Here is a 16,169-nt window from a genome sequence, read left to right as displayed (position 1 = left end):
GATCTGAAAATATCGGAACGCATAATCGAAAATTTAAGGAAATTAGAACCCATTGAGGGGGCCGGGGCCTCGGCCTCAGAGAATTAATAGCAAGGTTTGCTTTTGTTTATCCCAGTGAAGCTATTGGAAAGGCAAAGCTTAGAACTTAAAAATAGATTTTGCATTTGCGAATTGAATATGAACGGAGTTCAAGATCCATTGCCATCTTTAAGAACCATATCTTCTCTACACTAATTTTTTTTTATTGATAAATTAACAGTATTAAATAAAGAAATTTTAAAGGCCGCTTCACAGGGGACTCAAACCCAAGACCTTTCGCTTTAGGCATTAACCCCTTACCGCTTGGGCAACAGACGCACACTCTTCTCTACACTATTATCATGTATTAAGGAAATTGAAAAATCAAAATTTAATTTATATATGAAAAAATCATACTTCATCCGTCTACAATAAGTGTGGTACATTGGATTTGTCACGAATTTTAGTAAGAGTTTGATAGATATTCTTTTAGTGGAGAAAAGGTAGAACATGTTGATGTTTGAATTATAGGGATTGAGTGTGGGAATGAGTGATTTTTTGATAAATAATGATTGGTTTTTTGAGTTTTTTTTTCTTTTCTTTAAAAAGAATTACTCCCTCTATCCGCCAACCATAAGTATAGTATTTTGGTTGAACACGAGTTTTAATAAAATAATTAATTAATATATTTTTAATAGATAGATGGTCTCACCATATATAAAATGAGTAGTTGAAGTTGAATTAAGTGTGGGCCAGGGCTTCTTCTTTTTTGTAAATAAGGGTATATTTAAGAGTAAAGTATAAGGGTAATGGTGGGGCCATGTCCTGAAAAAAAAAGTGTTATACTTTTTGGCGGATGGAGGGACTATTTTATTTTAAAAGTTGTGAGGTTGAATTATAAAAGTTGAGTGTGAGGTCATATCCTAGAAAAGAAAGTGTTACACTTTTCATGGATGTTAAATAAGAAAATTTTACCACACTTATAGTAGGCAAAATCACTACAAGAAAAGCTATCGATCATCGACGGGCTTATCGCTGGCACTATTTCTGTCGATGATCGCCGATGGAATGCCACCAGATCACCGATGATGATTTTGTTTAAGGCGTGAATTATTAGCTCGTGAATAACCGACTGAATCACCGGCGGTAACTTTTTCAATGGAGGACAGTCGTTGGTATTAATATTTTTTATATTTACTATTTTTTTTTAAAACAAGACTGGCGAAAAGCCGGCAAAATTGTCACCGACATATCTTTTCCGTAGGTAGTCCGTCAGTGAAGTTTTAATACTCTCAGTGTCGGGTCTTCCTCCTGCATTCCAGCTGTTGTGCCCTAAGTCCTAAATTCCTCCTCATAGGCAGAATGAGTATTTGGTTTTAATTGTACAGGTAGTCGATAACTAGCTATGTACAACAAAAAAATATGCCAATTTTTTTTCAAAAATACTGATGGAAACTTCCTTTGGGCAACATGGCCGCCGCTCAACCTCCGGTGAGGCTACTGATGGAAAAGACGTCGAAGAAAATTGTCCATCACCGACGTTCGATAAATCTCCAATGGCGGTTTTGCAGGTAACATAGTTGGAGAAGTCGTTGGGTGCCGTCATCTTTGAGGTGTTTCTGATGGCATTTTCGTTGGTGGTTCCGTAGGTTACCATCGATAGTTGTTCTATTGCGTCAGTGGACTATTTACGGACGTGACGTTGGCCGTCGACCGTCCGTCGGCGAGCCTGGTGAGATTGTTTGTAGTGAATAAGTAATTATTTTCTATACAATTAAAGAAATAATTAATACTTTTTAACCTTGTACGACATGGTGACCATCTTCGGCAGATGCAATGGGAGAATACTTCAATAGCAAGGATTCAACCTGTTCAAAATTTGCACGAAGAGAATGTTGACTAAGTCAATTTATTTTAGGGTTATTGACGCCTAAATACACGATCTTTGAGCCAATTCTAATTTTTTTCTCACGCACTTTAAAAATTGTAAAAAAAATACATTAATTTTATGATTAGCAATTTTACCATGATAATAAATTAGGCTCAAATTGAAACTGGCATGACATGGAAAAGTTGACGTGGATGAAACGATCTGTCTAATGAACAACGTATAGATCAGACATCGCTTCATTAGGGAAAGTGAAATATATTAGATTTTAATTTTGAAAGTAAAACACAATGTTCTTTATTTGATTAATCTCCTAAAGAAAAGAGGGGTTCATTCTAGTGTCCTTGATCTTATTGTTCATCCCGACCTTAATATGTAGAATTGGAGTTTTAAGTGACGAATCGCCTGCGGTTTGTGTGGACCATATATAATATAACCATTCTAATTAGTATCTAATCTTGATTGGTTCTGATCAGTTGATATATGTTTTAAAGTCTAACTAAAACTAATGATTCGTATGTATATATATAGTAGATATATGCTTAGAAGGTGAAAACATTGAAGCTACATTTAACTTCCACCATAAAGAAGAATTTGGTTAAATACTTGGACTTTTTATTAAATTAAGTTTAGTTGTTCGTGAAGCAAAAACATATGAAGTTGGGGGACACTCACTGTTATTTCGATTAAATGTCCCACAAAGGAATACCACCTTATAATTTTTTTTACACTTTGGTGACAATTTATTTAATTCTTGTAGCTCGGAATGTAATGTTAGTTTCAATTTAAACGTAATTTAAAATCATGATAAAATTGTTAGAGTTGTAAAATTTATATATTTTTTGCAACTGTAATGGTTTGTGAAAAAAAAAAAAAAACGAAAATTGGTGTATTTAGGGGTGCTCATTTCTCTTATGTTATAAAAAAAATAATTAAAATGAAAAAAGATTAGTTCCAATATAAATTTCAATTTGGGCGTCGAAATTAAATTTGAGTATGGTGAAAATAATAGTGATAAACATAAGATGCGAAACCCCAAACACCCAAAATGATGGACATCACCTTCATCCCATCCAAACCAAAATTAGAATTAGCCCTACGGATCCAATCTCTCTCACAGCGGATTGGAATATGTTGATGTGCAAAACCGCGCAGAAGCTTTCCTTTCTGATAAAAATCTCGTGTGATCATTTGCGTAGTGGTTGGGCTGGAAAATGAGGAGGCGAAGATGGCGTTGAAGCCGAGCTGAGTAGTGCTGATCGAGATGAAAAATACATGTAGATTGGGATGAGAAACAAATTCAACAAGTTGTTTCGGCCTCCATTAATTCAAGTATAGTCCAGCTAGTAAAGTTGAGGTTGATTCTCCCACAAGAATAAGTAAACGAGGCCATGAATGGATCTTTCCTCGTTCATGGATGGAGACTGACATCGATCGCAACAAAACATTAGCGATGAAAAAAGATTGGTAAGGTGTGGGAGAAATATTATCTTTGCAAATGGGATTCATAATCTTTGACCCTTTGATGCTACTAGCAGTGAGAACGTGCGATGCATGTTTAACACATACGATTTTATACTATTAAAATAAATACATAAATATTACTCCTATTATATAGTTTTGAATATTTTTTTAATTAATTGTATTTATGAAATTGTCTTATTCACTTGACTATAATTAAAATTTTAAAAAGTAATCAATAAAACTATTAATGAATAAATTTTTAAATGTAAAAAAGTAATATTCATAATATATGTCTAAATAAAAATGCAAACAGATCTATGAAAAATGTCGTAAATTATCTAAGTAAAGAGCAAGACGAATTTTAAATCTTTTCTTGTTTGATTTTGACGATTAAGGATCTCAGAATGTTGTTCAGCGGCAAATCACCGTCACTTGTAATTTAATTCAATGTATTCATCAAACTTTTTCTTGGCTACTATTCTTTTTTCTTTTGCGATTTTCTAGACTTCAACTCCATCGATTTATGTCTTTCTTGACGCTATTATTTTTGTTTTTTCTTTTTTTTTCTTTTTTTTTGGGTGAATGTATCAACAATTTTTTAAAAAATTAAAAATGCATATTGCTATCTCCCAAAACAACAAAGACAATTAAAATTATGAAATTTCATTTGCTACAATATTGAGATTTCCACGTTGATTGAATTAATTAGGATATATAAACATAACTTGTAAATGAAATATTTTATACTTTTTGTCAAATATGGAATAACGAATCAACAATCATATTAAAAAATTTATATTAAAATAGACAAATTTTTAAAAACAATCATATTAAAATAATGTTTTAAAATCTATGAGTTTGTAAAAAAAAATGCATATTGCTATCTCAAAAAACAACAAAGACAATTAAAATTATGAAATTCCAATTGCATGCCGAGTGTCTTCAACACAATGCGAATCAATTTCATCTTTTGATTCTTCGTGATTTTGTTGTCCTATTAAACATGTAAATATACTATTATTAATGATAAATAACAACATATAAAATATTTTTTCAAATAAAAAAATTACCTGCGATCAAAACTTGAGTGTAGACCACATTTTTTGTCAACATATTTTGTCTTGTGTCTGTTGTGTTCTACTTAATTAGCACTTTAGTAGTAGACATTGAAGTTCCTTGTGATAGAGAAACATATAATTAATTATCCACGGGAAAAAATATTGGTGATAAATATGCACCAATATTTGGTATAGTTTGTCCTTGAGCTTTGTTTATTGTCATTGCAAAATGAAGTCTGATAGGAAATTGCTTTCGTTTAAACTGAAAAGGATATGCTTCATTTTCAGTTGGTGAAAGAGCAATGGCGGATCCAAGATTTTCAAATTGGGGATTTCCTAGAGCGAGGGAGGTCGGTGAGGAAGGTGACGCACGGCACAGGTATGGATGCTTGCGAATCGCCGGCGAACGGAGTACGGAGTGCCAGAGCTTATAATACGATGTTGCGCTTCAAGATTAAAAAAATTGTAGAGGAATTGACAAGATAATAGTGAAAGTCAGATTTTCAGAGAATGAGGCTGCTATGGTAAGGGGTTTCCGTAGATTTTCAGATTCGTTAGCTGGTTTTGGCCGGGTTTTGGAGAGCCGACAACCCAGAGAAAAAAAAAAAAAAAAAACTAAGCTACTGGCGTGCATACAAGTGATAGGGAAGTAGTTGAATATAAATTGGCTTATGTATATGTTGAAGAAAATATATCCGAGAATTCGAAATTCCAAAATATATCCAAATCTTTTATATTCAATTCAATTCATCATTGACTCAAATGCAACTTATTCGGTGATTAGGGTGGAAAGGATTCCAAATATATGTAATAGGGGTTTCATAGTCATGGTAATGCAATATGGAATGATGCGGATGAAATCAGGTTATAATAATAAATATATATTACATAGATTGTAACTATGTATAGTATAAAATATGTAGAGGGGTAAAATAGGCAATCCACAAGTTGTCCCATATAATGTTTAGACTCTTTTTCTATTAGTATAGATATAGATATAGATATAGATATAGATATAGATATAGATAAAGAGTTGTAAGAATCTCATTATCTTTGTGTGGAAAAATATAGCACTGTCAACTAGCTTATGTATGAAAAAATATAGAGAGGGTGTGTATTACACATAATTAATAAAATTCACATTAATAAATTGTTAGAGTTTGATAATTATAATAAACTTCATAATACATACTACTTATAAAATAGTCTTGAACGCAAGTAGCTCTACTAATTTAATTAAGATGCAACATTGCTAAATGAAATAAGATATTCAGCCATGATTGAAGATTAGTGAGTGTATAAACAGGCACCCCTTCATCCCGATAAGATTTAGAGGATGTTCGGCTAAGCTTATTTTAAAGAGCTTATAATTTAAGTTGTCAAAGTGTTTGGATAATTGAGCTTATAAGTTAGAGAGAGAATTTTTTTCTAGAGAGAGAAAATATTTTTTTAAAGAGAGAAAATCGAAGAGAAGTGAACTTAAATGATATATGATGAAAATAATAAATTATATAGTTGAAAAATATTTGTAAAATGATTGTTGCATATGAGATTATAAAAAAATAAGTTGGGGTAGAGGAACTTATTTTTTGGGGAGCTTATAAGCTGTTTAGGAGCTTATTTTGCCACACTTTGAAGAAACTTATAAGCTCCTAAACAACTTATAAGCTATTTTAAAGAGCTTATAAACTCAGCCAAACACCCTCTTAGCCTTCCCAAAATGCATGTTATGAGATCTTGTCATGGTTTGTATGAATCGCAATATCATTCAGAATTTCGAGATCACTCAAACATTGGGAGCTTTGGTTCGACATAGTTATAACTAGAACTAGAACTAAGCTGCTCTTTTGACAATATAGATGCCTTTTTATGTTAGAGATTTCAAAATTTTGAATAAATTGGTTGCTTTTAATTTAGAAACTGCTCTTTTATTGATATAAGGACGGACTCATGAAATCATCATTTTCAGATGTACTTCTCTGCTCCGCTAACGTTTGGTAGATAATCGGAGTTAACATTGAACAATGAATAAAGTTGATGTATATCACTGAACTTTTCAAAGTATGGGTCAAAAATGAATTTTAGCCTAAGTTGGTGCATGTATTTTCATGCAATTAAACCTTTTTTAAATGAGAAGAGATAATTATATATGACTATATGAGTCATAATGACATATATATGACGTAAATAATGAGTTATGTGAGGTTATTTGTTATTTATTAACTTTTCATTTTAGAAAGTGACCTAAGAATAGAATGTCCAAATAAAAAAATATGACATATTGAATTTAGACGAGGAAGTATATAGTACTACATTTAACTTTAAATGAAAATATGTATTCTCAAATGATGTATACCAATAACATTTTGACTTTAAATGATAGTTTAGTAATTTAATATACTTCCTCTGTCCCACAAAAATATGCCTAACATGAAACGACACGAACTTTAAGAAATTCTGTAAAGTGTATTCTGAGTGGAGGAAGGATTCCACATTATTATAATAATAAGTGGGGAGAATTATTACTATAAATGTGACAGACATTTTTATGGGGCAAATGAAAAATGAAATTAGGCATGTTTTTATGGAACGAAGAGAGTATATAAGTTCTATATAGTTGAAATAAGATTGTCTTTTTTTTTTTAATCTAAAACTAATCAAAAGTTTAATGAAATTTATGTATATATAATAGAGAGAAAATATCCAATAAGAATGTTATTTTTCGTTCTAATGACAGTAACTATTTTTATGAGAAATGAAAATAACGAATAAATCAATATAAATTTATGATTAAGTTGTGTGATACACGCATAACTATATTTAGTTAATGTGGTGAAATTTTCATCTCTACAAATAAATATCAATCATAGAATTTGAATATTGTGTTTTAGATCCATTCTCATTGTCTCGATATATTTGTTTATTACTCCCTCCGTCCCCAAAATAAGTTCCTCTTTGGGGACGGCACGAGTTTTAAGAAAAAATGGTAAAGTGTATTGATAGTGGAGAAAAATATGTTATAATTAGTATTGGGAGTGGTGAAAAGGTGAAAAAGTGTTATAATTAGTATTGGGAGTGGTGAAATAGTGAAAAGTAAGAATAAATAAAGTATTATTAGTGGTGGGGTAGTTGTCAAAAATGGAAAAAAAGAAAGAGGAACTTATTTGGGGGACGTCCCAAAAAGGAAAAAGAGGAACTTATTTCAGGGACGGAGGGAGTATTACTAATCCTTTCTTTGTCATTCTCTTTCTCTCTCTATATATGTGCACTCCCTTCCCCCAAATTAGTATTCATATTTTACTTGCACGCTCAACCAATTTCTTAAGATTCTTGTCATTGTTATTATTTAAAGACAATATTTTATATGGTTAATATTAATAAAAGATGCTCCAGCAATTGATCAAAATATGTACCCCACCAAACACAGGTAGACCACCAGTGGTATCCCTATAACCTGTAAACTTTTTTTTTTTTTTTTTTTTGGCATAAGGGAAATCAAAGAATATGAATAGTGTTGTGCTGTGCGTGTAACAAATACACTTTCCAATTTTTGTTTTTTTTTGTTTTCCTCGTTAAACTTGTAAATAGCACTGAAATTTCCACCATTCTTCAATGAGAGCCCAAAAAAGGGATGCAGCGATATCTCACAAAATTGCTAGGAATGAACCATCACCACTCATCAAACGAAGAACTTTGAGGTCCCAGATTTCCTTTTCTACACGTCGGGCCGAGCATTCGACTACACCTTAGCTTCTCCATGCAGAAATCTGCACCAAACTAGTCAAAATTCAGATAAAAAAAACACAGAATATCGGCAAAAGATGTTGTAAAAAAGAAAATTGTATTCAACAGCTGTATTGTTTTCTTTCAGGACAACACGAAACTAAGTTGAAAACTTCAAGCACAAGGTGGTTGGAGCTTTTCCAATCTCAGCCAGAGGAATGAAGACGAAGTAGGTGATTTTCACCAATCAGTAGCTTACATTAATGTATTAGTAATCGGATAAAGGACTTACTTGACTAATGAGGAATCTGAACCAGGATGAACGAAATGGAATACAGACACACGGAGATGACAACCGCGGCAAAAAAATTGTAGAACAGTTTCTTATCATCTCTAGTGGGTATAAAAGCTGACTTAAGCGTATTGGTGAGCTCAAAAAGCCTGCATGATATCTGCAGCAGCAATTGAGTTACAGATTAAAATTTTCAATGAGCAAGGAATATTCCAAATTTTCAGTATCTTTTGACATAGATTCAACACATAGCTCGGAGAAGTAACTAACCAAGATATAAATGGCAGTTGTCAGCATGAAGTTAAGCATGGGATAATCTGGAATGAAGGATAGCAGCCATTTAGGCTGTCCATTGGGCGTATTAGATCTGTAATAATACATCAAGAGAAACCCGTGAGCCCTAGTAAATTGCATTGAGTTTGGTCATGCTGAGTTCTGATATCATCGAAACTGCTGAGTTCTAACAACTATCAATTTGTTAAGATGTACAGGTACCTTTGCAGATGCAAGATTAAATATCTGATTATATATGGACATAGTTTTGTCATGCTCAAAAATATAATATGTTGTGCACTAGCATAAATAGTTTAGTCATATTCAAAGGAAAGATAACTAAATTGCTGCTCCAGATTGCCACAACATACTGAAGGTCTCAAGCATTCAAGTATCATCATATGTAATATTTAAAAACACAAAAGTAAGCACTCACCTCAGCCAGATGTGGAACTGGGAAATATAGGTCTCCAAAGTAATTTTCCCAAGCCACCTGGAAAGAAAGCAGCACATATTATATTCCAGCAAATGTAAAGTGATATGCCAACATCTGTCGACTGTCAAGATCTAAAGAAAATCTTAATATCACTTACGCAAAAAGTGTCAAGGAATAGTTCCGAAGGTTCTGGCTGAAATTCCGCAAACAAATGTAGACACTGTAGAAAGAGATAGAAGCAAATGAGGAAAGACCAGACAGCAGCTATGCCATGGCTTGATGAAGAATTCTCCTCTAACAAAATTTAAAAGATGTGCTACTAATTAGATTGAAACAATGTTTGAGTATACATACGTTATGGGAATCCATGATGTGTAAGGGTGCAGCTTGTTATATGCAATCTTGTCCAGCTTGTAAATGTATTCGTACCACAGGTAGCCAACCTACAACCCAATGTTTGCAGTTTAGTTCAGAGAAAATTTGAAGAAGGATTAATGACCATCACACACCATAAATGATAAATCAATAAATTAAGTGACTCACGATTAAGGTAACAGTAACAATGGATGTCTTGATTGTACGTCTCCTCTTTGCCTCAGATTCCTCCAATTTCTCCATCAACTTTTCAACCTGTAATGACAAACAAGTCTTAGTTCTGAATCAATGCTAAGAAAACATTAGTGAAAATTGCAATCTTAGAGCATTACATTCGGGTGAAAATAAGCATAAATCATCCCGATGATCCAAATATAACGATCAAGCCCAGACCTAAAATGCCACTCATGAAGTCGAGGAAGTTCTGGTTTTGCCGGATCATTATACCCTGTCAGTAACATGACAATAAGGAATCATTGCTCTGGCACAAATAACAAATAAGCTAAGAGGTAAAATTTATGGATCACTAGAAAACATGTGAATATCACTGGAAAAAGACAGAATGAGATTGGTTCAAGTAACAAGGTAAAATTTATGGATCACGAACCTAAGAGAAAAGTGAAAGGACTCCATAGAACTACAAAAACTCCAGGAACTTCCCATACAAAGATAACAACGAGAAAGCACACCAAAATCTTCAAAGCCATGACTGATCTTATATCATTATACTTGTAGCCAATGCCAAGAGCCCCGTACACCATTAGAGTGAAAAGGGTATGCATCGGGCAGATATAGTACAGCATATAGTCGTTATTAAGAACAATACAACAAAATGCCACAAAAAAGTTGAGCCTCCACATCATCTGCAATAACCCAGTCAAGTTAAACCAATTGTTAGAAGACCAAAAAAGAACAGTGACAGATTGTAAAATCACCTGAGCAAATCGAGCAACACTAAAATCTTTGCGAATATAATAATAGGAGAAGTTTCCGAAGCCAGTCATCCAAACATATGCAGCAATAAAAATGCGAATTGCATTGTAGATCTCTGCTGCGGCAAAGTAATGATACATCAGAAACAGCACCTATAATAAACATAGTACATTGTCAGACACTTCGCCAGCAGAAAATGATGGTCATCTAGTGTTAGAAACATCCAGTATCCACTGAGAGAAAGCCAGACCTACGAGTCCTGGGGCACCTACAAGCCTACTTTTATATCTTCAAACACCTACTCATGAGTATAACATTGTATTAAACAATAAAGAATACTTGCCTGCATCCATCCTTTCCACTCCTCAGTCTGATGGCGATTGAGGTATAGAATTGATTTTCCAGAAAAAGCTGATTTATCATGGTGCTTCTTAAGAGAAGTCATTGCCGAAGTTATGATGAGAAGAATATACAGAAAAATAAACAGATCGCGGTTGTAGTTCTGTCCAACAATAGAAAAATGACAAAATTAGTTGAGGCTATTCTTCTGATAACACACCATACAGAAAATATGTATATTTTAAAGTTATTGCATTTCTTTCTATTCTATCAGGAAATATAAATGAATATTTGTAAAGTTTACTGTTTTATTGTTATAAAATATGTTTTCTAACTTAAACTTTGATAGGAGGCATAAATGCTATCAGCTTCTACTGATGAATATCAACAAGACTAACAGAGAAGGTAGGCACCTTGGTAGAATCTGAAAATATATCTGTCCGGTCGCAAATATAAAAATAGAACAAAATTCCTCCAAATTCAGCCCTGTGTGAGTTATTTTCCATTAATAAACGGAGCAAAAAATATAACATTGTGAAACATCATAAAAAAACTTACATTGCCCTTAAAAGTAGTCGATGTTCAAGTAAAAATGCGTCGTCCATGGTTAGAAACCTGTACATAACACACAGATGGTAAGACTGAATGCATCATTCAAAGAAGAACAGGCCTAATTATGTTTGTTCAAGTAGTCACAAGGATAACCGACCTTATTATGTTAGTCTTAATTGATGGACTGGATGATTTTGTAGATGCAGATTTAGCGAGACCACCTTCCATTAATACTGCTCGCTCGTCTTCTTTGATAGCTTCACTTTCCAATTCAGCCAGGTTATTATCTGAATGACTTTTGGGCAGAAAAGCAAGTCACTTATCATAGGAGATGATTCACAGAAGAAGATATGGTAATGGTCACTAGAACCTGTTGGTCCAAAGTGTCGAACGAGAATTATTAGGAGCTTACACTTTAGAAGGGGTAGAAGATTTCCTATACTCCAACCACTCAGCATATATCCATGTGATAATAATCGGGATTACTCCAAGCAGAAACGACACCTAGTAATTAAAGATCTCAAAATAGTTTAAGGAAGGGACAATCCTCAAATATAGCTAACACAAGCAAGATGAGAGGTAGAAAATGTAATAGCAAAACACATGAAAGAAAAAAAAATGAACCAGAAAATCCAGCCCACCAAGAATATTGCTTCAGGTTATTAAGGAAAAAAGGATCCCATAAAGCCTATCCTAAATAAATTGGTCAATTGAGGTAAAATTGCAGAACATTTCCAATAACTTCTCTTTACGAGACAAAAAATCATCACACAACCTACGAAGATAGAACTCCACAGTATTACTAAGAAAATCACTTCATTTATAAGTTTATAACCAATTATAAAAGTTCCCCTACATCAGAGCCACGAATTCATCGGATATAAATGAAGTGATTTACATCCAATTAACTCTTTTTTATGAGACAAAAAATCATTACACAACCTACAAAGATAAAACAGCTACAGAACTACTAAGAAAATCACTTCATTTATATCCAATTATAAAAGTTGCCCTACATCAGAGCCACAAATTCTAATTATTGTTACCTTTTTTGTGTAGTGCATTATATTTAAAACCTATAGTAATCAAAATTATGGAGGTCGACACAATTCATATGATCTGATGATAAAGCTGAAATAGTGGAAAGCAAGATGAAGGAATTTGTTCCCCCATACGCATTTTCAAATTTTATTCACTTTGTGTCGAATTTCTCACTATAAAATTGGGTCACACGACTCACACAAGATCTACTTTCTTCCATACTCTCATTTAATATTCACCATGAACCAGATCACAGAATACAAGAAAACATTTCATTTGTACTAGGACCAAAAAGAAAACTGATAAGAAGAATCATATAAAAAAATGAAGTTGAATCGGCCCCGAAACAATCAATCTACAAGCTTATGGAAAAACAAAGGCATCAAAACAGACAAGCAACATCCCTAATACACTGCATTTTTGCATTCATTACATAAAACCAACCTATGGGTCAAACTAAAGCTTCAGATGCCAAAAACTCAAACAAAGCGAAGAGAAAATTAAAGTCGAATTGCAATATTAGTAGCACATTCAACATAAAAGAATTCCGGAAACCTAGATTCAAGTCAAAGAAGCAGTTAAACCCACCAGTCCAAGCGATCAAGATACTACTAACTAAACAACTAATCAAGGGCCAAATTAAAGCTTCGCACAGAAAACTAAGTCCCTATTACTGCTAGATTCACAGCATGCACCGAATATCTTCAACCGCAGTAAAGAAACTTGTCTTAAAATCCACATCCAAAATGAAGTAAATCTTCAACTTCTCAGGAACTCCCAATCACAGAAACTCAAGTAAAAGCAAAGAAAAAATGAACTCGGGAACATCGAAATCGCACCTGACCAGGCGTCACAGGCCCAGCATCCACAGCCATTTTAGGAATCGATTAATCAAACGATCAAGCAACCAAAACCAAATCTACAGAAATCTCATCGATCAAGTGAATGCAGGAACTGAGGTGCATCAACACACACATACACACAGTGAATCACTGAGGAATGAGTCGATATATAAGAAAGGAAAATGCAGAGCCCTAGAAATTGGGAGAGGGAATGCAGAGATCTGAAGCAAACAAATGAATAGAAATTGCAGGAAAACAAGAGCAGGAGTCAGTGGGTAGAATTGACGTCTTCGTTTGCTTCAAGAATTGATAATGGCGACTTGTTCGGTCGAGATGTCTCTCTCTTCTTCTTCTTTCTTTCTTCTCTCTCAAACCAACCAACCGTTAAGAGGGGTGGTTGCAGTTTGGTTTATGATTATGCAATTTTTTCTATTTTAGTTCTTCAATTATTTTCACACTTTTTTTTTTTAAGGGAGAAAGAAGATATCCTAAGAGAAAAAAGAAAGAAAAAAGAAATTACGCATCGGATATGAAGTATTAAAATGGATAAATTCTGATTTTCGTTTTTTTACTTTTCTTAGGATATTTTATTATTGTGTTGTGTTTGAACATGATGAATTAAAACGTTTTTTATAAACTCTTTCAAAAAATGTATAAACTGGCAAGATATCTTTTTAAGTAAATACTAGTAATTTGAAAGTGATATTTTTGTATGATAAAGACTATGATCAAATTCCTTTTTTGGGTTGAAAATTTGCAAAATGATAAATCTTGTATACTATTTCTGTTAGAAGGTAGATTTTTGCTATTTTAACTAAGTAAGTTTGATGATAACTTCCTACCCTCCAGTTTATATAATGATATAAATATTGTGCTTAATTATATGATGGTAGGTGATATTTAATATGTCCACTGTGAATAATAGTTCATTTCCATATTATTTTTTTTTAATTCAGTTCATTTCCATATTTAATGTAACTCTTTTCATAAATAGCCATTTTTATTCGCAAGAACGAATTGAATCCAATAAAACGAAGTTTTACTAATATTTATGGGTTAAAAGATTATGTATATTATCAACACATATTGTGAAGATAGTTTTTGTAATTGGTTGGTGAACTTTATATTTGGTTCAATTGAGTCCTTCAAACTTTAATTATTACTGTAGTGCGCCTCCATATCTTTTTATATTTATTTGTAATAAGCAACTAATTACGATTGATCTGACTAACTATGTCCCTTCGAGAAGGGTCAATAATACTCTCTTTGTTGCATATATATATATATATATATATATAGGGTCGCATTCTATGGAGACCACTTCTTATATAGAGAATGAAGACCAAATCAAGGTCATTCATCTCAATCCAATCAATGATCCAGATTATTTCTGGATTTAATTTTTCATGTAATTAAATAATGGTTAATTACATTTATTTAATCTAAAAAGGGCAAAAACGTCCACTCAAATCCACGAATTATGGCATTTGGTTGAACAAATCCCGAAAATTACTCTCTTCCAATTCTGGGACCTGATCCGTCAATGAACATAATAGGTGAACATTAGTATGTTCATTTGTTTTCCTATGAACATATTGATGAACATTAGTATGTTCATTTGTTTTTCTATGAACATTAGTATGTTCATTTGTCGTTTTTCTACGAACATTATCATGTTCATTTATTTTTCAACGAACACAGTACAAAAAAATCGATGAACATTTATTTTTTTTCTACAAACACACTACGAACACACTACAAACATGACAATGAACATTATAATGTTCGTTATATTTTTCTACGAACACAGTACAAAAATATCGATGAACACATGGAAAAAATCGATGAACAAGGGCGATAGGCGGCGTCCTCATCGGAGGAGCAAGGGCGGCGACGGCGATGTAAGATCTGAAAAAGGGAGGCGGCAGCTGGGCGGATTTGCGGTCGTTGCTGCCGCCGATCGAAGTACAGATGGGTGCATGAACTAGCGGAGCAGAGGAGGAGGCGCCCACGACGATTGGGGAGGCGGCGGAGCAACAGGAGGAGAGATGGAGGCGATTGGGGAGGCGGCGGAGCAGCAGCAGGAGAGATGGAGGCGATTGGGAAGGTGGCGGGGAGGGAGGCGGCGGAGCAGTAGGAGAGATGGGGAGGCGGCGGAGCAGCAGAGATTGGGGAGGCGGCGGGGGAGGGGGGAGAGTGATTGAGAGAGAGCGTGAATGAGAGAGAGTGAGTGAGATTAGGGTTAAATAGAAAATGACATGCTTAACCTTTTGATTATAAAATAAATGAAAATTCATAAATTTAATCAATTAAATTACCACCATTAGATTAAGTTAGATCAAGGAACCAGATTTGGTCTTCATTCTCTATATAGGGGAGTGGTCTCCATTGAACTCTCCCCTATATATATATATATATATATATATATATATATATATATATATACCACTGTAAAAATTAATGCATTCGTTGTTAAAATTAATGCACTAAAAAAATAAAAAATAAATGCTCTCTTCAGGATTCGAACCCAGGATCTGCATTCATCCAACAAGATGATGCATCCACCGTAGATCTTGATGATCGAATGACTGAAAATGGTTCTCCGGTCTTCTTTTATTTATGGTTCTTTCTTGAACCTCTCCCTATATATATATATATATATATATATATATATATATATATATATATATGTTGATTGAGATTTTTTAAGAATTAAAAAAAGTTACTTTTTCCATCCAATTAGGCTTGTTCCATTTCTTTTGTGCACGATTATTAAGGAGAATATAATTAGTATTGTAAAAGTGTGTAAATGTGTGAGACCGTATTATTTGTAGTGTAAAAAATCATTACCAAATATAAAAATAGGACAAAATCAATGGGACAATTCAAAAAGGAAAACAAGACAAAATTAATTGGACGGATGGAGTATTAGAGA

At 33.3% G+C, this 16,169-nt stretch overlaps 1 protein-coding gene across 4 annotated transcripts; it reads right to left on the bottom strand.

The window, feature by feature from the left end:
* Positions 1-7,824: 7,824 nt before the first annotated feature.
* On the bottom strand, positions 7,825-13,694 carry LOC131013585 (protein REDUCED WALL ACETYLATION 3). 4 transcript variants are annotated; one of them, XM_057941713.1, is made up of 16 exons: positions 13,232-13,694; positions 11,764-11,855; positions 11,509-11,646; positions 11,358-11,414; positions 11,213-11,285; positions 10,804-10,962; positions 10,463-10,612; positions 10,135-10,390; positions 9,860-9,975; positions 9,696-9,782; positions 9,507-9,595; positions 9,310-9,372; positions 9,153-9,209; positions 8,714-8,810; positions 8,444-8,603; positions 7,825-8,205 (listed from the first exon to the last, which is right to left on the bottom strand). In XM_057941713.1, the coding sequence occupies exons 1-15, from the start codon at positions 13,265-13,267 to the stop codon at positions 8,448-8,450; spliced, it is 1,626 nt and encodes a 541-aa protein (XP_057797696.1). In that variant the 5' UTR covers positions 13,268-13,694; the 3' UTR covers positions 7,825-8,205; positions 8,444-8,447. The 4 variants fall into 4 exon arrangements, with proteins under 4 accessions (XP_057797696.1, XP_057797695.1, XP_057797694.1 ...); XM_057941712.1 differs by having other exon boundaries at positions 7,825-8,195; XM_057941711.1 differs by having other exon boundaries at positions 10,135-10,612.
* Positions 13,695-16,169: the final 2,475 nt, after the last annotated feature.

This window comes from Salvia miltiorrhiza, chromosome 2 (genome assembly GCF_028751815.1).
Source record: "Salvia miltiorrhiza cultivar Shanhuang (shh) chromosome 2, IMPLAD_Smil_shh, whole genome shotgun sequence".
Lineage (NCBI taxonomy): Eukaryota > Viridiplantae > Streptophyta > Magnoliopsida > Lamiales > Lamiaceae > Salvia > Salvia miltiorrhiza.
This window is presented reverse-complemented; position numbering and strand designations above follow the sequence as displayed.

What these genes read in the sequence shown, in the direction of transcription:
- LOC131013585 (XM_057941711.1), bottom strand. Translation starts at nt 13,267, where the DNA reads ATGGCTGTGGATGCTGGGCCTGTGACGCCTGGTCAG. An exon ending in ATGCTTATTTTCACCCGAAT is followed by an intron (nt 9,783 to 9,859) that starts GTAATGCTCTAA and finishes TTGTCATTACAG; the next exon opens with GTTGAAAAGTTGATGGAGAA. An exon ending in CAACTGCCATTTATATCTTG is followed by an intron (nt 8,604 to 8,713) that starts GTTAGTTACTTC and finishes TTGCTGCTGCAG; the next exon opens with ATATCATGCAGGCTTTTTGA.